We start from the raw sequence: 20,415 nt of genomic DNA on the forward strand, positions 1-20,415 counted from the left end.
AGAAAGTCGCCCAGATCGACATTTAGAAGCCCGTCACATAGTCTTACTTGAAATACTAGTAGATATATGTCTCCAAGAAATCGATTTCCTACAACTGACCACAGAACTGAAAAAGATACTCTGGTATCTGAAGTTGCACATCTGAAGGAGCAGCTAGCGATTAGTAAAAATGAAATAGAAAGGTTAAGAGAAAAAGTGTCAATTTTGCAGATTGAACAATTACAGAAATTTCAAGATGCTTTGAACGATGTTAGATCGATGTTACACGATAAGTTAAAAGTCAGTGTCAACCTGAAACATTCGGTTAGCTGCTTCAACTATGGAAATATCTGGATGACTTTCAACTCCATCAAATATTAGTAGGGGAGGATCAGGGGTTCTAAACGAAGAGAAATAGTCAACCTACAAAACAAATGCTTCGTATGTCGTACTACCTTTATTTTTAACAATAGCTTTTGAGCCAGGGGGCAAGTGATCAGATCATTCAGCTTTAAACCTTTTTCCTTTAAAAAGCGCATTCCCGCGATCTACAATTGACACGATTTGCTCCCCATTTAGCAAAAACAATTTGTTGCTCGTGGATTGTCAATCTGCATCCTTTCTTGTCCATATTATGTACTACCAGGTTTATCAAATAGGTTTATCTTGCTTGTAATAGGCATTCCTACCTCAGCTAATCTGTGAATTCTTTCGACAAGATCATTTTCTTGTGCTGCAAATAACACCGGTGACCTTCCAAGCTTTCTTACGGGATTTTATGTTTTATGATGAAGACCTAGCATTAAGCGAGGAATGTTGTATCATTTGGTAGCACCTAGTGGTAGTTGGTAGTATTTCTTAGCTATGGCTTGCAGCGCCGAGCGTAGATCTTCTTCTGACCACTCAGCTCGTTTTCTTGGCATTCTACAAAAGAGTCCCTAATATTGCCATTGGCAATATTAGGAATTATTAGCGATGGCAATATTAGGAACAAATGACGTACAAAAAAAAAATGCGTTTAACCGTTTTTAACTTAAAATTGCATTTTAAATATTCATGCAATTTATAAAATAAGAACCACTGGAGTGTAAGTACTTACCTAAATTTAATTACAGAAATCCAGAAAATTTTAATAGATCTTGTGTAAGGTCGTCAACGGTAAAAACAGATTTATTTATAACGCGGGCTCGAAAAACATATAGCGAGCTTCTACATCTGATATTGTTCTGAAGCTATTTTCTTGTGACATTTTAAAGCAATTATTATTTTTATTAAGAATACGCCACAATTTAAGTTAAAAATGAGTTTAATTCTACATCTGCTGAATACCATAGACTAAAACCAGCGAATAGAAAACACGTTGCTGATAGATAGAGACACTTGCTACTTTTGCCACCTTATGTCCTCTTAGTTGTCTATCTATTAGGATTCGCAAAAAAGGTAAATATTCTCATCTAAAAAATAGGCATATAGTTTTAAATAAATTTAAGTATTTCTTTGTCTATTTAATATCCTATATAATTCAACCAATGGACAAATACAATCATTTTACCTAATAAGAAAACATGAAATATAAGAAAATATTATATGACTATAATATAGGCAAAACCCAAAGCTCATAATAAAGTCAAAGTCACGTGTAGTGGTGTAACAAAAAAATATATTGTGGAAAAGGATGTATTATCGTATTACTTAATTTTTAAACGCTGAAAATTAATTTTAAGTAAGAAAATATAAATTGTGTAATAAATATGTTTCCATATCAGATAAATTATTAAAAGTATGCAACAATCATATAATCTAGCTGCACTTGTGAGGTTATATTTTAGTAAACAATAACTAAGTAAACTTTTTAATATGAACAAATGTGTTCACAAAGAGAACGAAGATTTCCTCTTAGATGATGAAAATTCTAAACAAAGAAAATGCGACAACTGTAGTAGGTTAATTTGGGAAAATGTAAATTCGAATTTGGGTCAAGACTTAACAAATTGTTATAACACTACTGAGGAGTATCAAACCAATATGCTGTCTGAGGAACACTTTGATAATTTGGAGGATTCACCATTGCTCACTAATGTAAGTGTTTATTACTATTTATTTGTTTACTTGTATTTTATTTTTAACATTAGAATAAAGGATGTTTAATAGTGTAATTCAGTTAAGTTTATGTTTTAATAAAACATACTAAAGAAAGTTATTTACACAAATTGCAGACAGCTTTGAACTGTGCATTTTAAAATTATTTACATTATTACCACTACAATGTGTTTTACAATGTTAAGGGGGAAAAAAAGTTTTTTTTTTAATAAAACACTTAAATTTGAACTCAGGTTCACTTTCCCATTACATCAGTATCGTATAATAGTTATAATTGATTTTAAAAGACATTTAAAAAGTTCTAGGCAATTTTTCATGAAAATTATACCAGTGTTATCCTCATGTATACCTAATTATACTTATAAATGTTAAAAAATATTTCATTAATGTTTATTACCTTAATTTTGGGTGACTTTGGCTCTCTAGGGTGACTTTGGTTCATTTTAGGAAAAAGATACTTTAGTAACTAGGCCATTTGTACAATATATTATCAAGTAAATTTCATTATACTGTACCATTAGTACTATAATATGTTGGGAAAAATCTTGGTAATATTATATTAAAAAAAAAAGAATTTCTCATAAGACATTCATTCTCATATCAAAGCCATTTCACATAAGATTTCCTGACTGTAATTTGGCAACCAATAATACTTCTAAGGATATTAAAGATCTGTGAATTCTTAACTACCTAGCATCATTATTTCAGTATAAATATAAACATAGACGCTAAGAAGGTAGGGTGTTATTTGCAAAGTGCTACAGAATTAAACTGTTTTCGGGTGACTTTGGCCCTAGATTTGCAAAGGTGTTATTGCTGCAGCTGGCTGTAGTGAAGTGTCTAAACATAAGATAGTAAAAAAAGCAAAATGTTTAAAGAAAATACAAGATTTTGGATACATTGCAGATACTACATCTAATTCTGCATCTAATGAGAGCAATAGTAATAATGCAGATCTAGAAGAGCTTTTCATTGGAGACTTCATAATTTTATCCTATTACTTCAACAGTTTTCCAGGAAAATTGGATGGATTTGTAAGATGTAATAATAAAGGTTACAGTTTGGTACAAGTAATGGTGCTGGCTAAAAGAGGTTTATGGCAATGACCCGAAATCTACCACTTGGGTAATATTGATTTCACACAGCCATTGGAACTTGGACATAACCAATATTTCTTTCCAGATCTGAAAAAGCTTGTAAATCATTTTATTGTTCATTTTTTGTTAAGAAATGATGATCTATTTGAACCTAAGGCCCTATATAGAGTTTCATGTCAGCTTTTATTTTGTTTAAAATTTAAATAAATATTTTTTATATCTAACAAAATGTGTGTTTCTGATTCATCTTGTAGGGGGACTTAAGCCTAAACAATAATAATCTCAGAGAATAAAAATGTAAAATGTAGCCTTGAAACAAAGTCACCCAACACTAACGGGTGACTTTGCACATTACATTTTTCTTTTTTTATAATAAAATAAAGACTCAAATACAAATAAATTATGAAACATACTTTTATATATAGTGCAGTCATTGAAGCGAAAAATACGGTCTTACCTCCGAATTTTTTTACTGTGAACCGATTTGCATGAAATTTTGGAATTAGGCTTAACCCCTTAATGGAAAAATTGACATTGAGCCATTTTATCGCTAGAAAACATGTCTAATAGTAAGTGATGAAATTGTAAAGTGTTTTCTAACACAATTACCTCATATTAACATCATTTTCAACCCCTTGAAAATCTTACAACCCTTGCAAACAACCCCTAAATTGAAAAAATCACAAAAAATACTTTGGTATGATATAAAAAGATATAAGTATAGAGTAAGTAATATTTTATATTCTCTATAATAATTATCAAATTTTTAACCCCCTTTCAACCCTTGAAAACTACCCCTTGATAAAAAATTGTTTAAAATTTTTTTTTGATAAAATGAAAAGGATTTAAATATTATTCCACACTTTCGAAAATGATTATCCTATTCTTAAGCTTTTCTACCCTTAAAACTGCCCCTAAATTAAAACAGTAAATATATATGATTACATATTTAAAAATAATTTAATTTAGAGTAAATAATTGCCATTTATTGAATAAAATATTTACGATATAGATGAGCCATATTATATATATATATATATATATATATATATATATATATATATATATATATATATACATTACAATAGTTTTGTGTCCCTATTATACTGCGTACTTTCACATTGCTCCAAATATTCACATTCCAAAATTTTCAGTTACTAAGTAGAAAAAAATATGATAAGTTTTTGGACCATAACTCCTTCAATTTTCATGCTATCACAATTTATAAAAAACCATTGTAAAGGTAATTAAGAGAGCTACAACATCCTTTATTGCAATATATAGTAAAAAACCTTTTTCTAAAACGGTGAATGGTTAAAGGGCTTAAGAGAGGCTGTGATTGCGCTGCCACGCGCTCTTTAAACAATCATATCTCCGTCAATTTTTGTTCGACAGAAAAAACAAAAAAACCAAATTGTTTGTCAGAAAAATACCTAAATTTTTTATCCCTACACTTTTATACATATCTGTCGTCATTTTTGAGATATTATGAAAAAAAGGTGGTTTTTTTAAAAATTTGAAATTTTTTTTTAATCGTGTCTTTTTTGAAAAATATGTGTCCTGAAGCAGGCAAACTCATACAATATATCAAACTCTTTATAATAAAGTTAATTCTAGGCGGAATACGATTAATTTTAATTTTGGTGGAAATGGCACTTATGAAACCTATTGATTTAAAAGAAAAAACATTAGATGCTCCTATTATTTGCAATACAGCTCACTTATTTTACGTGCAAAAGACTTTTAATATTGCTCATTTTAAAGCTTATTTCAAGCACTACAAAACCCTTTTTTATTAGAATGCCTAAAATGCATCTGCTCGCCGCTAGATGGCATTGGCCACATCGATTAAATTTCAGACAAAATAAAAAACGGCTTTAATATAGCTCTTTAATATTTAGCTTAATATTACACTTAGAATACTTTATAAAAAACCAAATTGTTTATTTTTTTACCTACTGCAATTTTGTTTTTTATAAAATTTTCGATAAAACGCATATTTTTGGAAATATTTTCAAAAAACCGATGAAAAACATAAAAAAATTGCGAATTTTCAATTGCCAATAACTTGAAAAGTATTGGATTTTTCGAAAAACTTAGTTATTTAAAAAAAAATCACCCCCGAGAAGGGGTGGTAATCATTTTCACTTTTGAAGTTAAGGGTAAGATGAACCTAATTCCAAAATTGTATGCAACTCGGTTCACAGTAAAAAAATTCGGAGCAATAATGCTTCAATGACTGCACTAATATTTAGAAATCTACATTTAAACTTCGCATGTGTACTTAATGTTAACTTTGTTAGTAAATTAATGGCAAAATAAAATGCACTTTCATATGCATAAAATTTCAAACTTCAATATAAAATTAGTTGTGAAAACAACTGTTTATGTAATGTAAATAACTTCTAAATGCAAAAAACAGGACAAAAAAAAACGGCAAAAAATTCAACAATCTGACAGGCACAAGTAAACAAACCAGAAATGTCACAAATTGTACTTAAAATATGAAAATGTCCCCAAGCGTATTTTTTGTATGTAATTATCTCTGAGAGAGATAACTGAATCTCCTTCTGATCGGCCATCATTAACTTCACCTTGAACCAAAGAATTGACATGCACTAACCATATTTATTCATACATATGAAGTGGAACCTCTTCCAATAACACTGGTAACTGATGTACTAAGGGTTTTCTCAGCTCCATCTCACCATTCATATGGCCTTTAAATAAATGTTATCAAATTAGTGGTCACATATATTGAATGTATTAAATATAGATATCTTTATCCTTATAATATATTTTTATGCAAAATGGTTAAGAAATAATTTACTATATTTGTGTTAAAGATGCTAGGTATGATACCAGTAATTTTAAATCACAGAAAACAAAGTCCCCAAACAACTACAAATTAAAATGTAAAGGAACAATTAAGGTCCTACACTATAGTAAGAAGTTTCGCTATAGTTTCGGTAGAACCTACAGTTGCTACCAGAAGGTTAGATGTTACCTTGATACAATAGCCCTGGTAGGTATATAAAAGCTAAATATAAGGTTTATCGTATCTTGATAGATAGTTTATATGTAGCAGGAAGAAAAAAATCTCTCCTTTGCTCTCTGCTGAGTTACTAAATCCACCCAGCAGACATCACAGACGGAGTTTCATTTCTAATAATATCTTGTGGTTAAATTCATGACCTTCTGTAATCAAATTATCGACATTGTGTTTAGTTAGTTTTACGATGTATAAAACTAGTTCTGTATTCCATTATTCGTTTTTTTTTTAACAGTTTTTTCTATCTGAGCTATGTATACTTTTGCGTATATATATATATATATATATATATATATATATATATATATATATATATATATATATATATATATATATATATATATATATATATACCACAAGTGATCTGATGTACTCCTGAAATAATTTTTGGTTTTTTATAGTTACTTTTTAAAAAAAATTAAATGTCTCTTCTGAGGAATCTGTTTTTAGAGTGAGGTATGTTGATGATTTTCTGTGGAAATTAAAAAACAGATTTGCGCTTTTATGTTTCGTTTTATTGAATATATATTTGTATCAAATAAACTACAATTACATATATTTTTTTACTTGCTATGCTGAGTATGTGTTAATTACTTCACGTATTAAAAAAGTGAAAAAGATATATAGTTAGTACATAAAAATTATTTAAATAGCCAACAAAATGTCTCAAGTCGTGACGATCGTGTATTAAGGAAATAAAATAACAGAGTTTTAAAAAACGTAATGATTTCTACATAAAAGATGGTAATTAAAACCTCGTAGGTGACGTACCCATTATCATTAAATTAATTATTATGACGTACATAGTTCACAATACTATACAAATATATTATCTAAATTTCTATTACAGTTTTATTTTACCAATAAAATAAAACTATGTAGGTAATTCAATGTATATATATATTCCGTTCATAGCGTAATCCGCCTTTGGGTTCCCGTTCGCCAAGCCTGTCTATTCTGCCAGTCTTCTTCAGATAGATTTATTGCTGACATTGCTTTTGAAATTTCTTGCATCCATGTTGTTGGTGGTCGTCCTCGTTTTCTTTTGTCTGGTGGTATCCATTCTAATCTTTTTTTTTTTTGGTAGTCTTTCTTCCCCCATGCGTCTAACATGTCCGTACCATGTTAATTGTTGTTTTTCGATGTCTTCTATAATTGAGATCTTTGTACATTCATTTGATTCCTAATGTCCTCATTTCTCATATGTTCTAATCTAGACTTTCCCGCTGCTCTCCTCCAATAATCCATTTCAACTGCCAATAGGTTACCTTTAAATTTTTGTGATAACTGCCATACTTCTGAGCCATAGACGATTACTGGTTTCAATATGGTATTATATATTCTTTTTTTCGTTTCGGGTCTTATACTTTTCTGTCATAGTACTGAATTCAATCCACCTATAACTCGTTTCCCTTTGGTTATTCTGTCTTTTATGGCTTCATCAGTTCTTCCTGTCTTTGTTAGTTTTACCCCCAAATATATACATTGATTGCATTTCTTAATTTTCCCGTCTTCTAAGTCGAGGTCATCTGCAGTATTTTCTCCTCCTATGCAAAGATGGCAGGTAGCGAAGAGATCCAGAGAGTCGACAGATTCACTTACCTCGGAACTACCCTCAACGTACAATGGGACTACGCTCAAGAGATTAGATCCAGAATTGAAATGGCACGGTCTACATTTATTAAGTTGAGATCCTTGCTGTGCTGCAGTGATCTCAGTTTGGGAACCAAGATGCGAATAGTGAGGTGCTACGTTCTTCCAGTGTTACTGTATGGAGTTGAAGCCTGGACACTGACGCAAGCCACTGAAAAACGAATCGAAGCCTTCGAGATGTGGATATACAGAAGGATACTAAAAATATCTTATGTGGACCATGTCACCAACGTTGAGGTCCTACAGCGCATGACAAAAGAAAAAGAAGTGCTTAATTTAATTAAACAACGCAAGCTTGAGTACCTCGGCCACGTGAGGCGGAACGAAGAAAAATATCGAATTCTTCAACTTGTTATGCAGGGTAAAGTATTTGGCAGAAGAGGACCGGAACGCCGTCGTATCTCGTGGTTGAAAAATCTCCGACAATGGTTTGGGATGACCTCAGCGGAGCTGTTTCGCAGAGCAGTCAACAAAACCATGATAGCCTTGATGATCGCCAACATCCGGACCGGATAAGGCACTGAAGAAGAAGAAGAAGATGCAAAGATATTGCGTTTTTTGTAAATTTACTTCGAGGCCTCATTTTTTGTACTCTTCCATTAGTTTTCTAGCCATATACTCCAGGTCTTCCTTGTCTTGGGCAATAACTACCTGGTCATTTGCGTAGTGCAACGTGTATAACATTTCGTCCTCAATAGACAGCCTTATCCCCTTACACTTCTTTTTCCAGTGCCTGAGTGCTTCGTCGATATATATATTGAAATAGTATGGGATATAGACAACAACCTTGCTTCAGTCCTTTTGTTACCTGAAAACCATTAGAAACCTTATTTCCTATTTTAACTTTTGATATTGTGTTGTTATATAGATCTTTAATAGCGTCGATTAGTGGAACGCTGATACTGGTTTTCTCCAATATTTCGCAACAAGCACGGTGTCATATGCTTTTGTTAAATCTACTAAAAGTAAATGCACTTCTCGAGATCTCAGTGTTCTTTTCCCGAGTATTTGGGATATTCAATTCAATTCGATGTATACATTCCTTTTAAATACATATTTACTGGTCTATCACAAATGAATAAACTAAGGTTACAAAGCTACGAGTGTCCAATGGATACTATCTACAAATAGAAACAAGTCAAAAATATTTACATACGTAATTAAAAGTAATATTATTTTATATAATAAAACCACACCAGAACAATTTCGGACATATTGATATTCAGGGGAATATAATCGAATTAATATAAGACTGTCATGTGATAATAGTTAAGCAGTAGTTAAAGACAAGAATATACTGCCAATTGTCTGAATTAATAAAAAAAATTAACACACTATGCGTAAATTAAAAAAAAAATTGAATGAAATAAGACTTATACAATAAATATTCATAGATATAAACGGCAAATTATTGTCTTCTTCTTCTGCTTTTTTTATGTAGACATGATGCTGTCTGTTTTTCAATTGCCTCCAGTAACTTGTCGTTCCATCGTTTTTGTGGTCTCCCTACTAATCGTCTTCCAATTGGGGAACCGTCTCTTGCCGTCTTTACTACCATATTTGTTGTCATTCGGCTTAATATAATCGTTCTATTCTACTTTTCTATTTCTTACTCAGTCCTTGATGTTCTCCACCTTGTATCTACGTCGTATATCTATGCTTCTAACTCTCTCACATAGTGTTTTACTATATATTCAAGTGTTTTCGTCTCTGCTGTTTCTAACATCCTTTTTGCCCTCTCTGTGTCAGGTCGTGTTTCTGCCACGTAGGTCATTATTGGTCTGATGAGTGTTTTGTAAATTCTGCTTTTTTATATTATTTTTTGGATTAGTTGTAATAGTTGTTTAGTCAGATCTGGTCCTTCGTTCTCTAGAAGTTTGTTCGGTATTCTGTCCTCTACTGGTGTTTTTCTATTTTTAATTTCCTCATGCTTCCTTTACCTCTTCCTCCTCAATGGTTCATTATCGTCACCTTTAGTAAATAGGCATCGAAAGAAGGCTATCCGTGTTTTCTTCTGAATGTGTTTCGTTTTTGTTTCGTTTTTCTTAGTTCGTTCATCTCTTTTCTTTGTCCTCTGATAATTCTCCATATTTCTTTTTGTGTTCCGTAGTAGTTTAGTTGATATTCTTCGCATGTAAGAGCAAACAGTTTGGAACCCACCCGTCTTTCGAACCGGCGTGAATTATTGTTATGGGTTTTCATCTATTTGAAGATGCTTTCGTCTGACAGTTTTTACTAGAATCTATCCATCCTTTGCATACTGTACCATGAGTATCAAACCATGTTTCATCCAGATATATGATAGATTTGTTTACTGACTTATACTTCCTAATTTCTGAGAGATACTCAGTTAGTTCTCCAAGTGTGCAGTTTGTGTGATTCCATAACTACTGCTTTTTTGTCTATCTATACTTAAAACTATACTTAAAACCCATTTTAGAAATTACTCTATGGAAGGTGGCACGACTTACATCTATATTTGTTTATTCTTCCTGTAACTTTATCTAACGTAGGAACTGTCTGATTATCATAAAGGGAATATATTATTCTTCTTATAATATCTTGTTGAGTACTGTCCAAATGATGAGACTTAAAATCATTACGTTTTTTTCGTTCTGTCAATGTTTCTTTGCTTACAATATCCTTTATCGACGATATTGGCGTTTTTGTAAGTAAACATTCTTTCACAGCATCTTGTTGGATTAGGCCTTTATCTATTAAAGTATCATACACATTTTTAACTATTTCCTTTGCGTCTAATGATTTTCGATTGTTCATAGTAGATGTCGAGTGATTATTTTTCCACGGACGAAACATATTTGTTACGAACAAACTTCACTAATATACTATACACACGGTACGGTACGGAGGTTGGCAATCATCATAGCTATTTTAATTTTTGAGGCAGTAGCTCTCTAAAGATAACAAAGATAAAGATAAGATAAGATAAGAGATAAGATCTTATCTTTGTCGACTTCCACAAAGCATTTGACACAGTCGGAACAGTTGCTATCTTAAAAGATCAGAATGCAGAATAGATCAAAGGTATGCAAATATTATTCGAAATATATACGAAAATGCGACAACAACCGTTAACCTCCATTGCATGACTGAGAAGATAAAAATTGGCAGAGGGGTGCGGCAGGGAGGTACCTTGTCGCCAAAACTATTTATAACAGTTATGGAGTACGCATTTAAACGGCTAGAGTGGGAATCAAAGGGTATTAGCATCGATGGAAAGATATTCAATCATCTCAGATATACCGATGATATTGTTCTCATAGCAGACAACTTAGGAGAAGCCAGATTATGCTACAACAACTACAGCAAGTAACCCAGAAAGTCGGTTTAAAAATAAACTATGAAAAAACAAAAATGATGACCAATTTCGTCCCCAATGAACTAATAGAAATCGAAAAGTCGCCCATAGAACTTGTGGAAAAATATGTGTATTTGGGTCACGAAATAAGGTTAACGCGAGATAAGTCTGGGTTGGGCTGCATTCGGAAAAATGAGAGACGTATTTAAAACAAATATACCGATCCATTTAAAAAGAAAAGCTTTTAACCAGTGCGTTCTACCAGTCCTCACATACGGAGCAGAAACTTTAACTCTCACAAAAACATCAGCCGAAAAATTGAGAAGGACACAACGAAAGATGGAGAGATCAATGCTTGGAATAAGCTTAAGAAATAGAATAAGAAACGAGGAAGTTCGTAGACGAACCGGAGTGGAAGACATTATCGAACATATTACAAGGCAAAAATGGAGATGGGCAGGACATGTTGAAAGAATAAAAGACGACAGTCGGACAAAAAAATTGCTTGAGTGGAGACCACGGGCTGACAAACGAAGCCGAGGAAGACCCCCAACTCGATTGACCGACGACCTCAAAATAGTCGTGACCAATTGGATAGCAGAGGCACAGAACAGAAGCAGATGGAAAAGTCTAGAGGAGGCCTATGTTCAACAATGGACAACTCAGGGCTGATTGATGATGATGATGATGATGAGCTCTAAAAAGTTGTTTTGAGCTGCATCCAAACCATTCTCTCAGGTTCTTGAGCAATGATTGATACTGCCTATTAATTTTAATTCTCTCAACATAAGCCGTACCTGATTCAACCCTGAACGGTCATGTAGAAATTTAAAACGTGTTTATCTCTTAATAATGGCAATAATACCCCTAATCCATTAACGACGGGAAAGTCAAGGCAATATATTTTGAGACAAGCTATACCTATAGTAAGCAAACCCATACGTTTTCTGTAGAAATTTCGGCGTGGATTTTTAATAAATTTAGTGCGAAATTTTCTCTTACCATTAAAAAGAGCTAAATAATCTAATTATGCTAAATTAGACCAATAATTGTGTCGCAAATTCCTCGGCAGAATTCAGTAGGATCTGGTTACCCATATTAAAAGAGGAAGTTAATAAGTCAATAACATATCGAGGATACATCATTTATGTTTTTTAAATAACAAACATATAAAATCAGAATTGGTGTTTATTGAGAGTAGACTAAATGTAAGACCAAAAATACTTACCATGTTGGGGTAGTATTATGAGGTTTTTTTCATATTTCTGTGCGTTTATTCTCCATAAGTAAAGGATTGTAGTAGTAAAGGAAGTAAGAAAGTCTCAGCCTGAATTTCACTATATGTAGATGCAAAGATGTAGATGTAGATATGCAACTCTAAATGTGCCGCGAGTGGGATTGAACTCATCGGACAAAATACATATTTATGTATGTACAAGTGAGTCTGTACAAAAAATATAATTTACAAATTTATTATGAAACGCTTTATACATAAATCAATTTTTAAATTAAAACAAAATATTAAGTATCCCAAAAAAATTAACTAAACAATTACAACATACTCTCATACAATATACTCTCTTATTAAAAATATAATCTCTGGTTTTTTTCACATATACAGGGTGATCAACTTTTGTGACAAAGTCTGTTATATCTGTTAATATTAGAGATTATAAAAAAATATATTTACAAAAATAAGAGGTAGTTGTAGGTTTTAAATATTTAAAATTACTTAAAAATATACAGGGTCTTCTATAACACTGTATCGGATCAAAGATTTTTTTTTAATGAAAAACCCAGTGTTTAATTTTAAATTTAAAATCCGCTTTACTTCCTACCTACGAAAATACATAAATGTTTTGTATTTACAGGGCATTTCAAAAGTTATAAACTAAATTTCAATGAAAATGGCAACAACTTCAACGCCCTGTATATCTGAAAAGGGGTATAAAAGCAACGATCTGTTGTAGCCATAGTTCTTAAATAATTGTCAAAATTCATAAAAATAGATTTGACTAATACTCTTTAAATCTAATACAGGATAAATCAAAACACAAGTTCACTATTTGCTCAGTATTTTACATGTATCATGCTGTATTTTATACCACCATTATAAACTTAAGTCAATGTAGTTTAATTTGTCCTAAATATTTCTTATGCCTGTGTTTAATAATTTTGGAGATATTTTAAATTTTTGTGGGAAAGGGGTTATTTCATTGATTCAATGAATTATCTTTATTTACTTTACTATTTAGAAATATCTTAATGTAAAGAAAAGAAACAACTTTAAATAAAATGCATGTCAACCAAAACACAAGAGGCATACCATAATACAAGACAATTGAGGAACTCGCGTGCAAAACCGGATATATCCACTTTTTACACAAAATCATGTTTTGGTGGTTTCTGGGTCTAAGCCATGATATCTATAGGTCTACATATAGATTTGCAACTAAAACCGTATGAATCCCTCCAAAATCGTTAATTAGAGTTCGACCTTTGGAGCAAAACTGGTTATATCCAAATTTTGCAGGCAAAAGCGGATATATCCAAATAAACAAGTCTGTGCGTATTCTGTTGCAATTTTTAGTTCGTTACTGACATTGGTTATGATCACACGTGCTTTCAATCGTGCTTAATAAAAGTAGTGTGTTTAAGTTTTACGTTAAAAATTGTATATTATGGAGGAGGATATTAGTGTAAGTGAAGGAAGTGATGGAAGCAGGAAAAGAAAAACACGCGAGAATAAAAGGGAAGCGAGTAAAAGCAAAAGTAAGGTTAGGTATTGTTTTAAAATTGCGATTTTACTAATTTTTTTGTAATTTTAGGTATTTAGATCCCGACCCTAGATTAGAAGGTTTTACACGTCCTTGTAGTCATGATGGTAAAACATATGAATGCTGCAAAGTGAGTACGCAAGATAAGTCTTAGAAAACAGTTTTATAGTAACGAAGAGAAAATCCGCCAGGATATGTTTTTATTATGCAAATATGTGTCTGTTGTGCCAGCTAAATGATGCAGACAAAATAAAGAAATGAAAGAAAGGAACGCAACAGTTTGCTACATGTTAAAGTCTGCTAAAAAAATGGTTAGGGTTTGCAAAACTTTTTTCTCTGCTGTTTTTGGCGTAACTAAACACAGACTTGTCACTGTTACAAAGGTTTTTGAGGAAGGAGGTGTTCCAAGGATAAAAGGGGAGGTGATAGAGTATCCAAGAAAACTGCATCAAAAAAAGAAAAAGTACGACAATTTATTGGTTCTTTGCGTGGTAAAGAAAGCCACTATAATAGAAAAAATTCGAAACGTATATATCTTTCTGCAACTCTTTCTGTGGCAAAGCTGCATAAAATGTATAACAGGCAATGTAATCCTGAAGATCAAGTAACCTACGATATGTTCAGAAATATATTTTTAATGTCGGCTTCTCATCCCCTGCGTCAGATGTGTGTTCCAAGTGCACCAGGTTAATAGAGCAATTAAGATCCACAAGAGACCTACAGCGAACACAAAACCTCATTATGGAGTACCGCGTCCATAGAAAAAGGGCAAACACTTTCTATGAACTCGCCCAAGAAAAACCTGATAATAGCATAACCTTTTGTTTCGACCTTCAGCAAGTTCAACCGCTACCCCGAACACCAATCGGGGATGCGTTTTATTCTCATCAAATTAGTTTGTATGCTTTTTGCTGCGTTCCTATGACGTCTCGTAATCCGATATTCTATGTCTGGACCGAAGATTTGGCTGGAAGAGGGGCCATTCAAATTGGTTCTGCTTTATTTCATCATCTTCAAAGTTTGAATTATGAGGGAGTACATATTCTCAGACTATTCTGCGATGGAAGTGGAGGGCAGAATAAGAATTCACATATCATTCACACCCTAATATATTGGCTTAAAAACCAGTCCCCAGATAATTTGACAGAAATAATAATAACATTTCCAGTCCGAGGACATAGCTTTCTACCTGCGGACCGATCATTCGGTAAAGTTGAGAAAATCTTGAAAATACATAGAAATGTATTCGGAAGTAGGTTCGGTAAAAACACTTGGTTCTGACTGGCAAATGTATGATGTTAAAGAACTGGAAAAAGTGTATAAGAAAATAAATGGAATTTCTGAATGCAAAAAAATCCACTTAAAAAAATTTGTGAATAAAAATAATGAAACTACTATTAAAGTAAAAAAGTTTCAATTTCATCGGTTCACAGCATCAGGTGACACAACTTTTGAGTCGCTTGTCAAGAAGGGAAAATCAGAAAATATACGGCTAAGTATGTTACCATTGAGTAATTCAATACCAGATAAGAAGAAAAAAAGTTTGAATCATTTGATGAAAGAGCATTTTGGTGAAGATCGGCGAAACAGGGAAGACCTTTTGTGGTACAAAAATTTATTAGACAGTAACGGAGAAGAAACCGTAGATATTTCGGAAAATAATGAAACCCAAGAAGATGGAGACAAGCTATGCGATTGCCTGCACGAAGAGACTGCAATACATATTTAAATTTGTTCGTTCTATTTTTGCAAATATTACTTTAACTAACTTGTTTTGTTTATGTAATAAAAAATAAATAATTTTTTTCGCTCACAGTGTGTCATTTTGTGTGCAAAACCGGATATATCCAATGTTTTTTTGCTAATAACGCCGAGTTGTTTACTTTTTTATAAAAAAATATACGTCATTCAGTTAGTCTTCTTCTTCTTCAAGTGCCATCTCCGCGGCGGAGGTCGGCAATCATCATAGCTATTCGAACTTTTGAGACGGCTGCTCTGAAAAGTTCATTTGATGTACATCCGTACCACTCTCTCAGGTTGCGCAGCCATGACATTCTACGCCTCCCTATGCTTCTCTTTCCTTGGATCTTTCCCTGCATGATCAGTGTGAGCAAGGTGATCAAGCAATTCAGTTAGTAAACCCCATTAAATTGAAACTGTTTTCTCAAATTAATATAATTTTTAAATGATCATAAAAAATGATCACTGGGAACACCTTTCGAAAGAAATGGAACATGATTCTTACGGTCTGCAAAAGGAAATATGGTGCTTCATAAGAGGTCAAAGAACGGAGGTAAAGAAACTAATAGAACCAAAACACATACAAAAGGATACGTGGATTGACTACCTAAAAAAGCTATATGCAACTATCAACCAAAATATACTGAGATATTTTGGACACATAACTAGAAGAAGAGAAGGCATGGAGCGAATGATAGTTGAAGTTAACGTAGCCGGTAAAAGATCTAGAAGAAGATCTCCAGTACGATGGTCGGACCAAATAAAGGAGATGACTGGTTACTCATTCTCCGAACGCACAAATTACATGACGCCACTACATCCTTACGAAGGAGAAAATATTACGGAGGAGGTCCATATCATCCAATTCAGTCCAAAACAAGTTGGTAATCATCGACCTACAGCGCTCATCATGGACCGTGATGGTCTGGTCAACGTGGTTCTAAAAAAATATAATCCGATTAGGGCGCTAGCCCAAACTTCACATCAAACATCAAGACTTTTTTGGGATGTATTTGACGCTCTTGGATCTCAACTGGATTGGTATCGTCTCAAATTCAATTCAAATTCGACAATTCTGTTTGTCGACTTACTCAATCATACAAAAATGGGCCCCATGGCTGAAAATGATTTTTCGATCAAAATAAAGGTTAGTTTATAACTGCTCCAGAGCCTATTCAGCGAATACACGTTGTTGTATATGGTCATTTACCTTGAGTGCCATTGTATACTTCATTCACAATTATAAGAACTGACTTATGCAGAATTTAAAAGTATCCCGCTGATAAAGTCGAAGCCATAAAGGGATTTGCCTCTTCAGGTAAATAGTAAAAAGGGCCGGCTTAACGAATTTTATATTTTATTTGTCATTTACATTACATATTTAATTTAAATAAATATCTAGATAATTAAGGGAAAAAATACATAAACTAATGGAGTATTAGAATTAATTAATTATTATATTTTCTGTCTCGATTCTTTATTAAATATATCCAAATTTGAAAGTCATAAACAATTTTTGTTTTGTTAAAAAAATTGCAAGTGAAATAATAAAATGGTGAAGTGAAAATTAAAATGAATTAATATAGATATATACATATAGCTAAATATGATTATATTTTATACCTTATGTAAGGAAAGAAGTGTTTTAATTGTTAGTTAGGTATAAAGTATGTCTGAAAAAGTTGGCAACAAATGGGAAATTTCTTTATTATGAATTTCATGAAAAAAACTATTCTTCATAAACATTTCTGCATTTCATAGAAATCAATAATCAATAATCAAATTTATAAAAGTTTAAGTGGTATACACCGAAAATCAAAAATATTGATTTATGCTTAAAAGTGAAGTGCTTTTAAATTTAGGTGCAGCATAAAATGTTATTTTAATTTGGTTGTAGGAATTAAAAATTATTTTTAAATTTAGATTCATGGCGTTTTAATGATGCATCAGTAGGTGCATTAATTTTTAATTTTATTTCTAATTTACCTTATTCAATATACAAAATCAACAAATAATATAATAGTCTCCCGTTTTATACCGCTGTCGCGGCTTTGGGAGTATAGCAGGGTAGTCTGCTATATCTAGGGCCTACGGTATACAAGGAAGGTAACATGGCCAGTGCTACGCTTCAACCGTCTATTATTACCCCTGGTTTTACCCAAGGTACTCATTTTTATTCAGGCTGAGTCGACCTGGGGCCTATAGACATTTTTAGAATGTCTAGATGTTCTTGCCGGCGGTGGGATTCGAACCCCGGACCACCGGCTTGCGAGGCAAGTATCCTACCGCTTGCGCTACGCAGGCCCTAAAATCAACAAATGCAAAAGTATTTTTTTATTTACTTTTTACTTTAAATGTATTATTTAATTATTAGAAGGCCATGAATCTAAACTTGGACATAATTTTTAATACCTACAAACATTTTAAAATAACATTTTATTGTAAATCTAAATTTAAAATCACTTTCCTCTTCAGTACTTATTAATTAATTATTTTGATTTTCCCTATCTACCACTTAAAATTATCTGTTAATGATTTCTATGTGATGCATAAACTTTAATGAAGAATAATTTTTTTTCGTAAAATTATTAATAAAGAATATTTCCCATTTTTTGCCAACTTTTTCAGACATGAAACGGAAAACTTAAACATAACAAGTCAACATGAATAAATATGAACCTTTTAAAACGAGTAAATCGGTACTCACCGAAGGGACCTCAGACGTTCAGATACAATTAGCGTCTCTTTGTAAAGACAATGAAGTCGACTTTACTAAAGTAACAAGACATTTACTTAACACAGACACTACACAGTACTCCCCTGAGTTAGTGATAAGTTATAGTCTAAAAAAATCATTATGAAATTGACTGGCCAGTGTGAAAACTAGTGCCAATAAAACACAAAACACACACAAAACATTTTCTTCGTTGAGACTTAAAATAATGATTAATAACAATAATTATGGGAAATTTGTATGTTTATAAAAAGAGTTTTTTGACATTATGCTTGAATGATAATATTTGATCTGATTATATATACCTACATACAGTTGTGCTATGCTTGGCTATTATGCCGGTCCTGGCAGCTTTGGTAGCTGTGATAATTATACAACAATAGAGTATTTACAAGGGATTATTCAGTTTTACAGCTGTTATTAAAATAACTTTTATAATGAGACACTAAATTTCTGGATACAGTATACATCCGTCCATTGAATTTTGTACTGGAGCCTGAAGTTGTGGTCTATGAAATGCCGAGAGATAGCGGTGATCTTTTCGACAGATCTTGCGTTTCGTCTCAAAAACACCGCTCTTGATAAAACAATTTTATCATCAGCACGTGTTGTACGCTATATCCATCTACGGTGATTCATATGATTTAGTCTGTTTTATAGTGATTCGTATAACAAACCGAATAAATGACAGCCAAATTTGACAAATGTAGCTTCAAAAATATGGCCGTTACCAACTATGAAAGTTCTGAATTCTCTATTGAAGGACCCTGTATTTATTCGTATTGCTTATTGCTATTATATATAATAACAATTATAACAATTCCCACCGCACTAGCCTACTAACTACCTCATATACATACCTCATTTACAGTTACCAATATAAATCGTTAAAAAATGATTACCTTTAGTAATTAAAGTATTTCATACTACAAATCTTTATCTTTAATCTGAACAGACGACAATATTATTAAAAGTACTTACTTGATAACAATGAATTTAGAACTTCTGAATATAATGTTTTCTTTTTAAAATTCCTAGATAGTGCGTGTAAAAATAAAGCATAAAATAGATTTTAAAAATCATTTGAGAAGTTTTAATATGGTATGTATTCAGTTTTGTATCTATCAATCTTTCATCTTTAACCGAAATTCATAACTGATAATAATATTTTTAATTGGTATAAAACATGTATTTTTGTGTATCTTCTTCTCTAAACTACTTTTACCCGCTAGAGGGTCAAATTTTTTGTTGTGTTGGTGACTATTGTCTTTTTCCATTCTTTTTTGTTTCTCGATATTATTTTTATTTCTGTGCAGTTTATTCTCCTGGGTTTACCTGTTTACATAATTTCATTTAATCCGTTTTGTCTTGGCCTTCCACTCTTTCGTTTCTTTACTATTTTAGTTTCTAACATTCTCTTTAGCCATCATTCGTCTCCCATCCTTTGTACCTGCCCAAACCATTCCAATTGTTTTCTGGTTATTTTACTTATCGATTCTTGCTTGAGTTGTTTTCTTATTTGGTCTCAATGCCAATGAATCAGTCAATGTAAAGAAAAGTTTTTTATTGCCACTACACACCGTCTAGTAGAAATGAAACAATGCTTTATACCAACTTTGAAAACTTTAAGGTATTTTTAAAACGCCAATATTCTCTTTTTTGAAATCTCTTACATTAACCGTTTTTTAAAGAGTTGGCTGTTTCCAATCAATAAATTCAGTCACTACATTTTTGTTATTATTTCTTCTTCTTCTTTAGATGCCGTCTTCTTAGCGAAGGTTGGCGATGACCTTTGCAAAGTCTTCCCTATTTTGGGCTTTCCTTATTAAACTTTGAAAGTCTAATCCTGTCCAATCTTTGATGTTGCGCATCCAGGTCATTTGTCGTCTACCCGGGCCGCGTCTGCCTTCTATTTTCCCTTCTATAATAAGCTGAAGGAAGTTATACATGTCGTGTCTAAATAT

General features: G+C 32.3%; 1 protein-coding gene across 2 annotated transcripts in view; it reads left to right on the forward strand.

Annotated features, from left to right (window-relative positions):
• The first annotated feature begins 1,539 nt into the window (after window positions 1-1,539).
• The window catches only part of LOC140446075 (proton-coupled zinc antiporter SLC30A2-like), a 55,718-nt gene continuing 36,842 nt past the window's right edge, over window positions 1,540-20,415 (forward strand). The window contains exon 1 of one of the 2 annotated variants that reach the window (XM_072538596.1): window positions 1,540-2,058. In XM_072538596.1, the coding sequence (XP_072394697.1) occupies window positions 1,837-2,058 (222 nt within the window). In that variant the 5' untranslated portion in view covers window positions 1,540-1,836. Of the gene's footprint in view, window positions 2,059-19,391; window positions 19,553-20,415 lie in introns of those variants that run through there. The other variant, XM_072538597.1, reaches the window with a different exon arrangement.

This window comes from Diabrotica undecimpunctata, chromosome 7 (genome assembly GCF_040954645.1).
Source record: "Diabrotica undecimpunctata isolate CICGRU chromosome 7, icDiaUnde3, whole genome shotgun sequence".
Taxonomy (NCBI): Eukaryota; Metazoa; Arthropoda; class Insecta; order Coleoptera; family Chrysomelidae; genus Diabrotica; species Diabrotica undecimpunctata.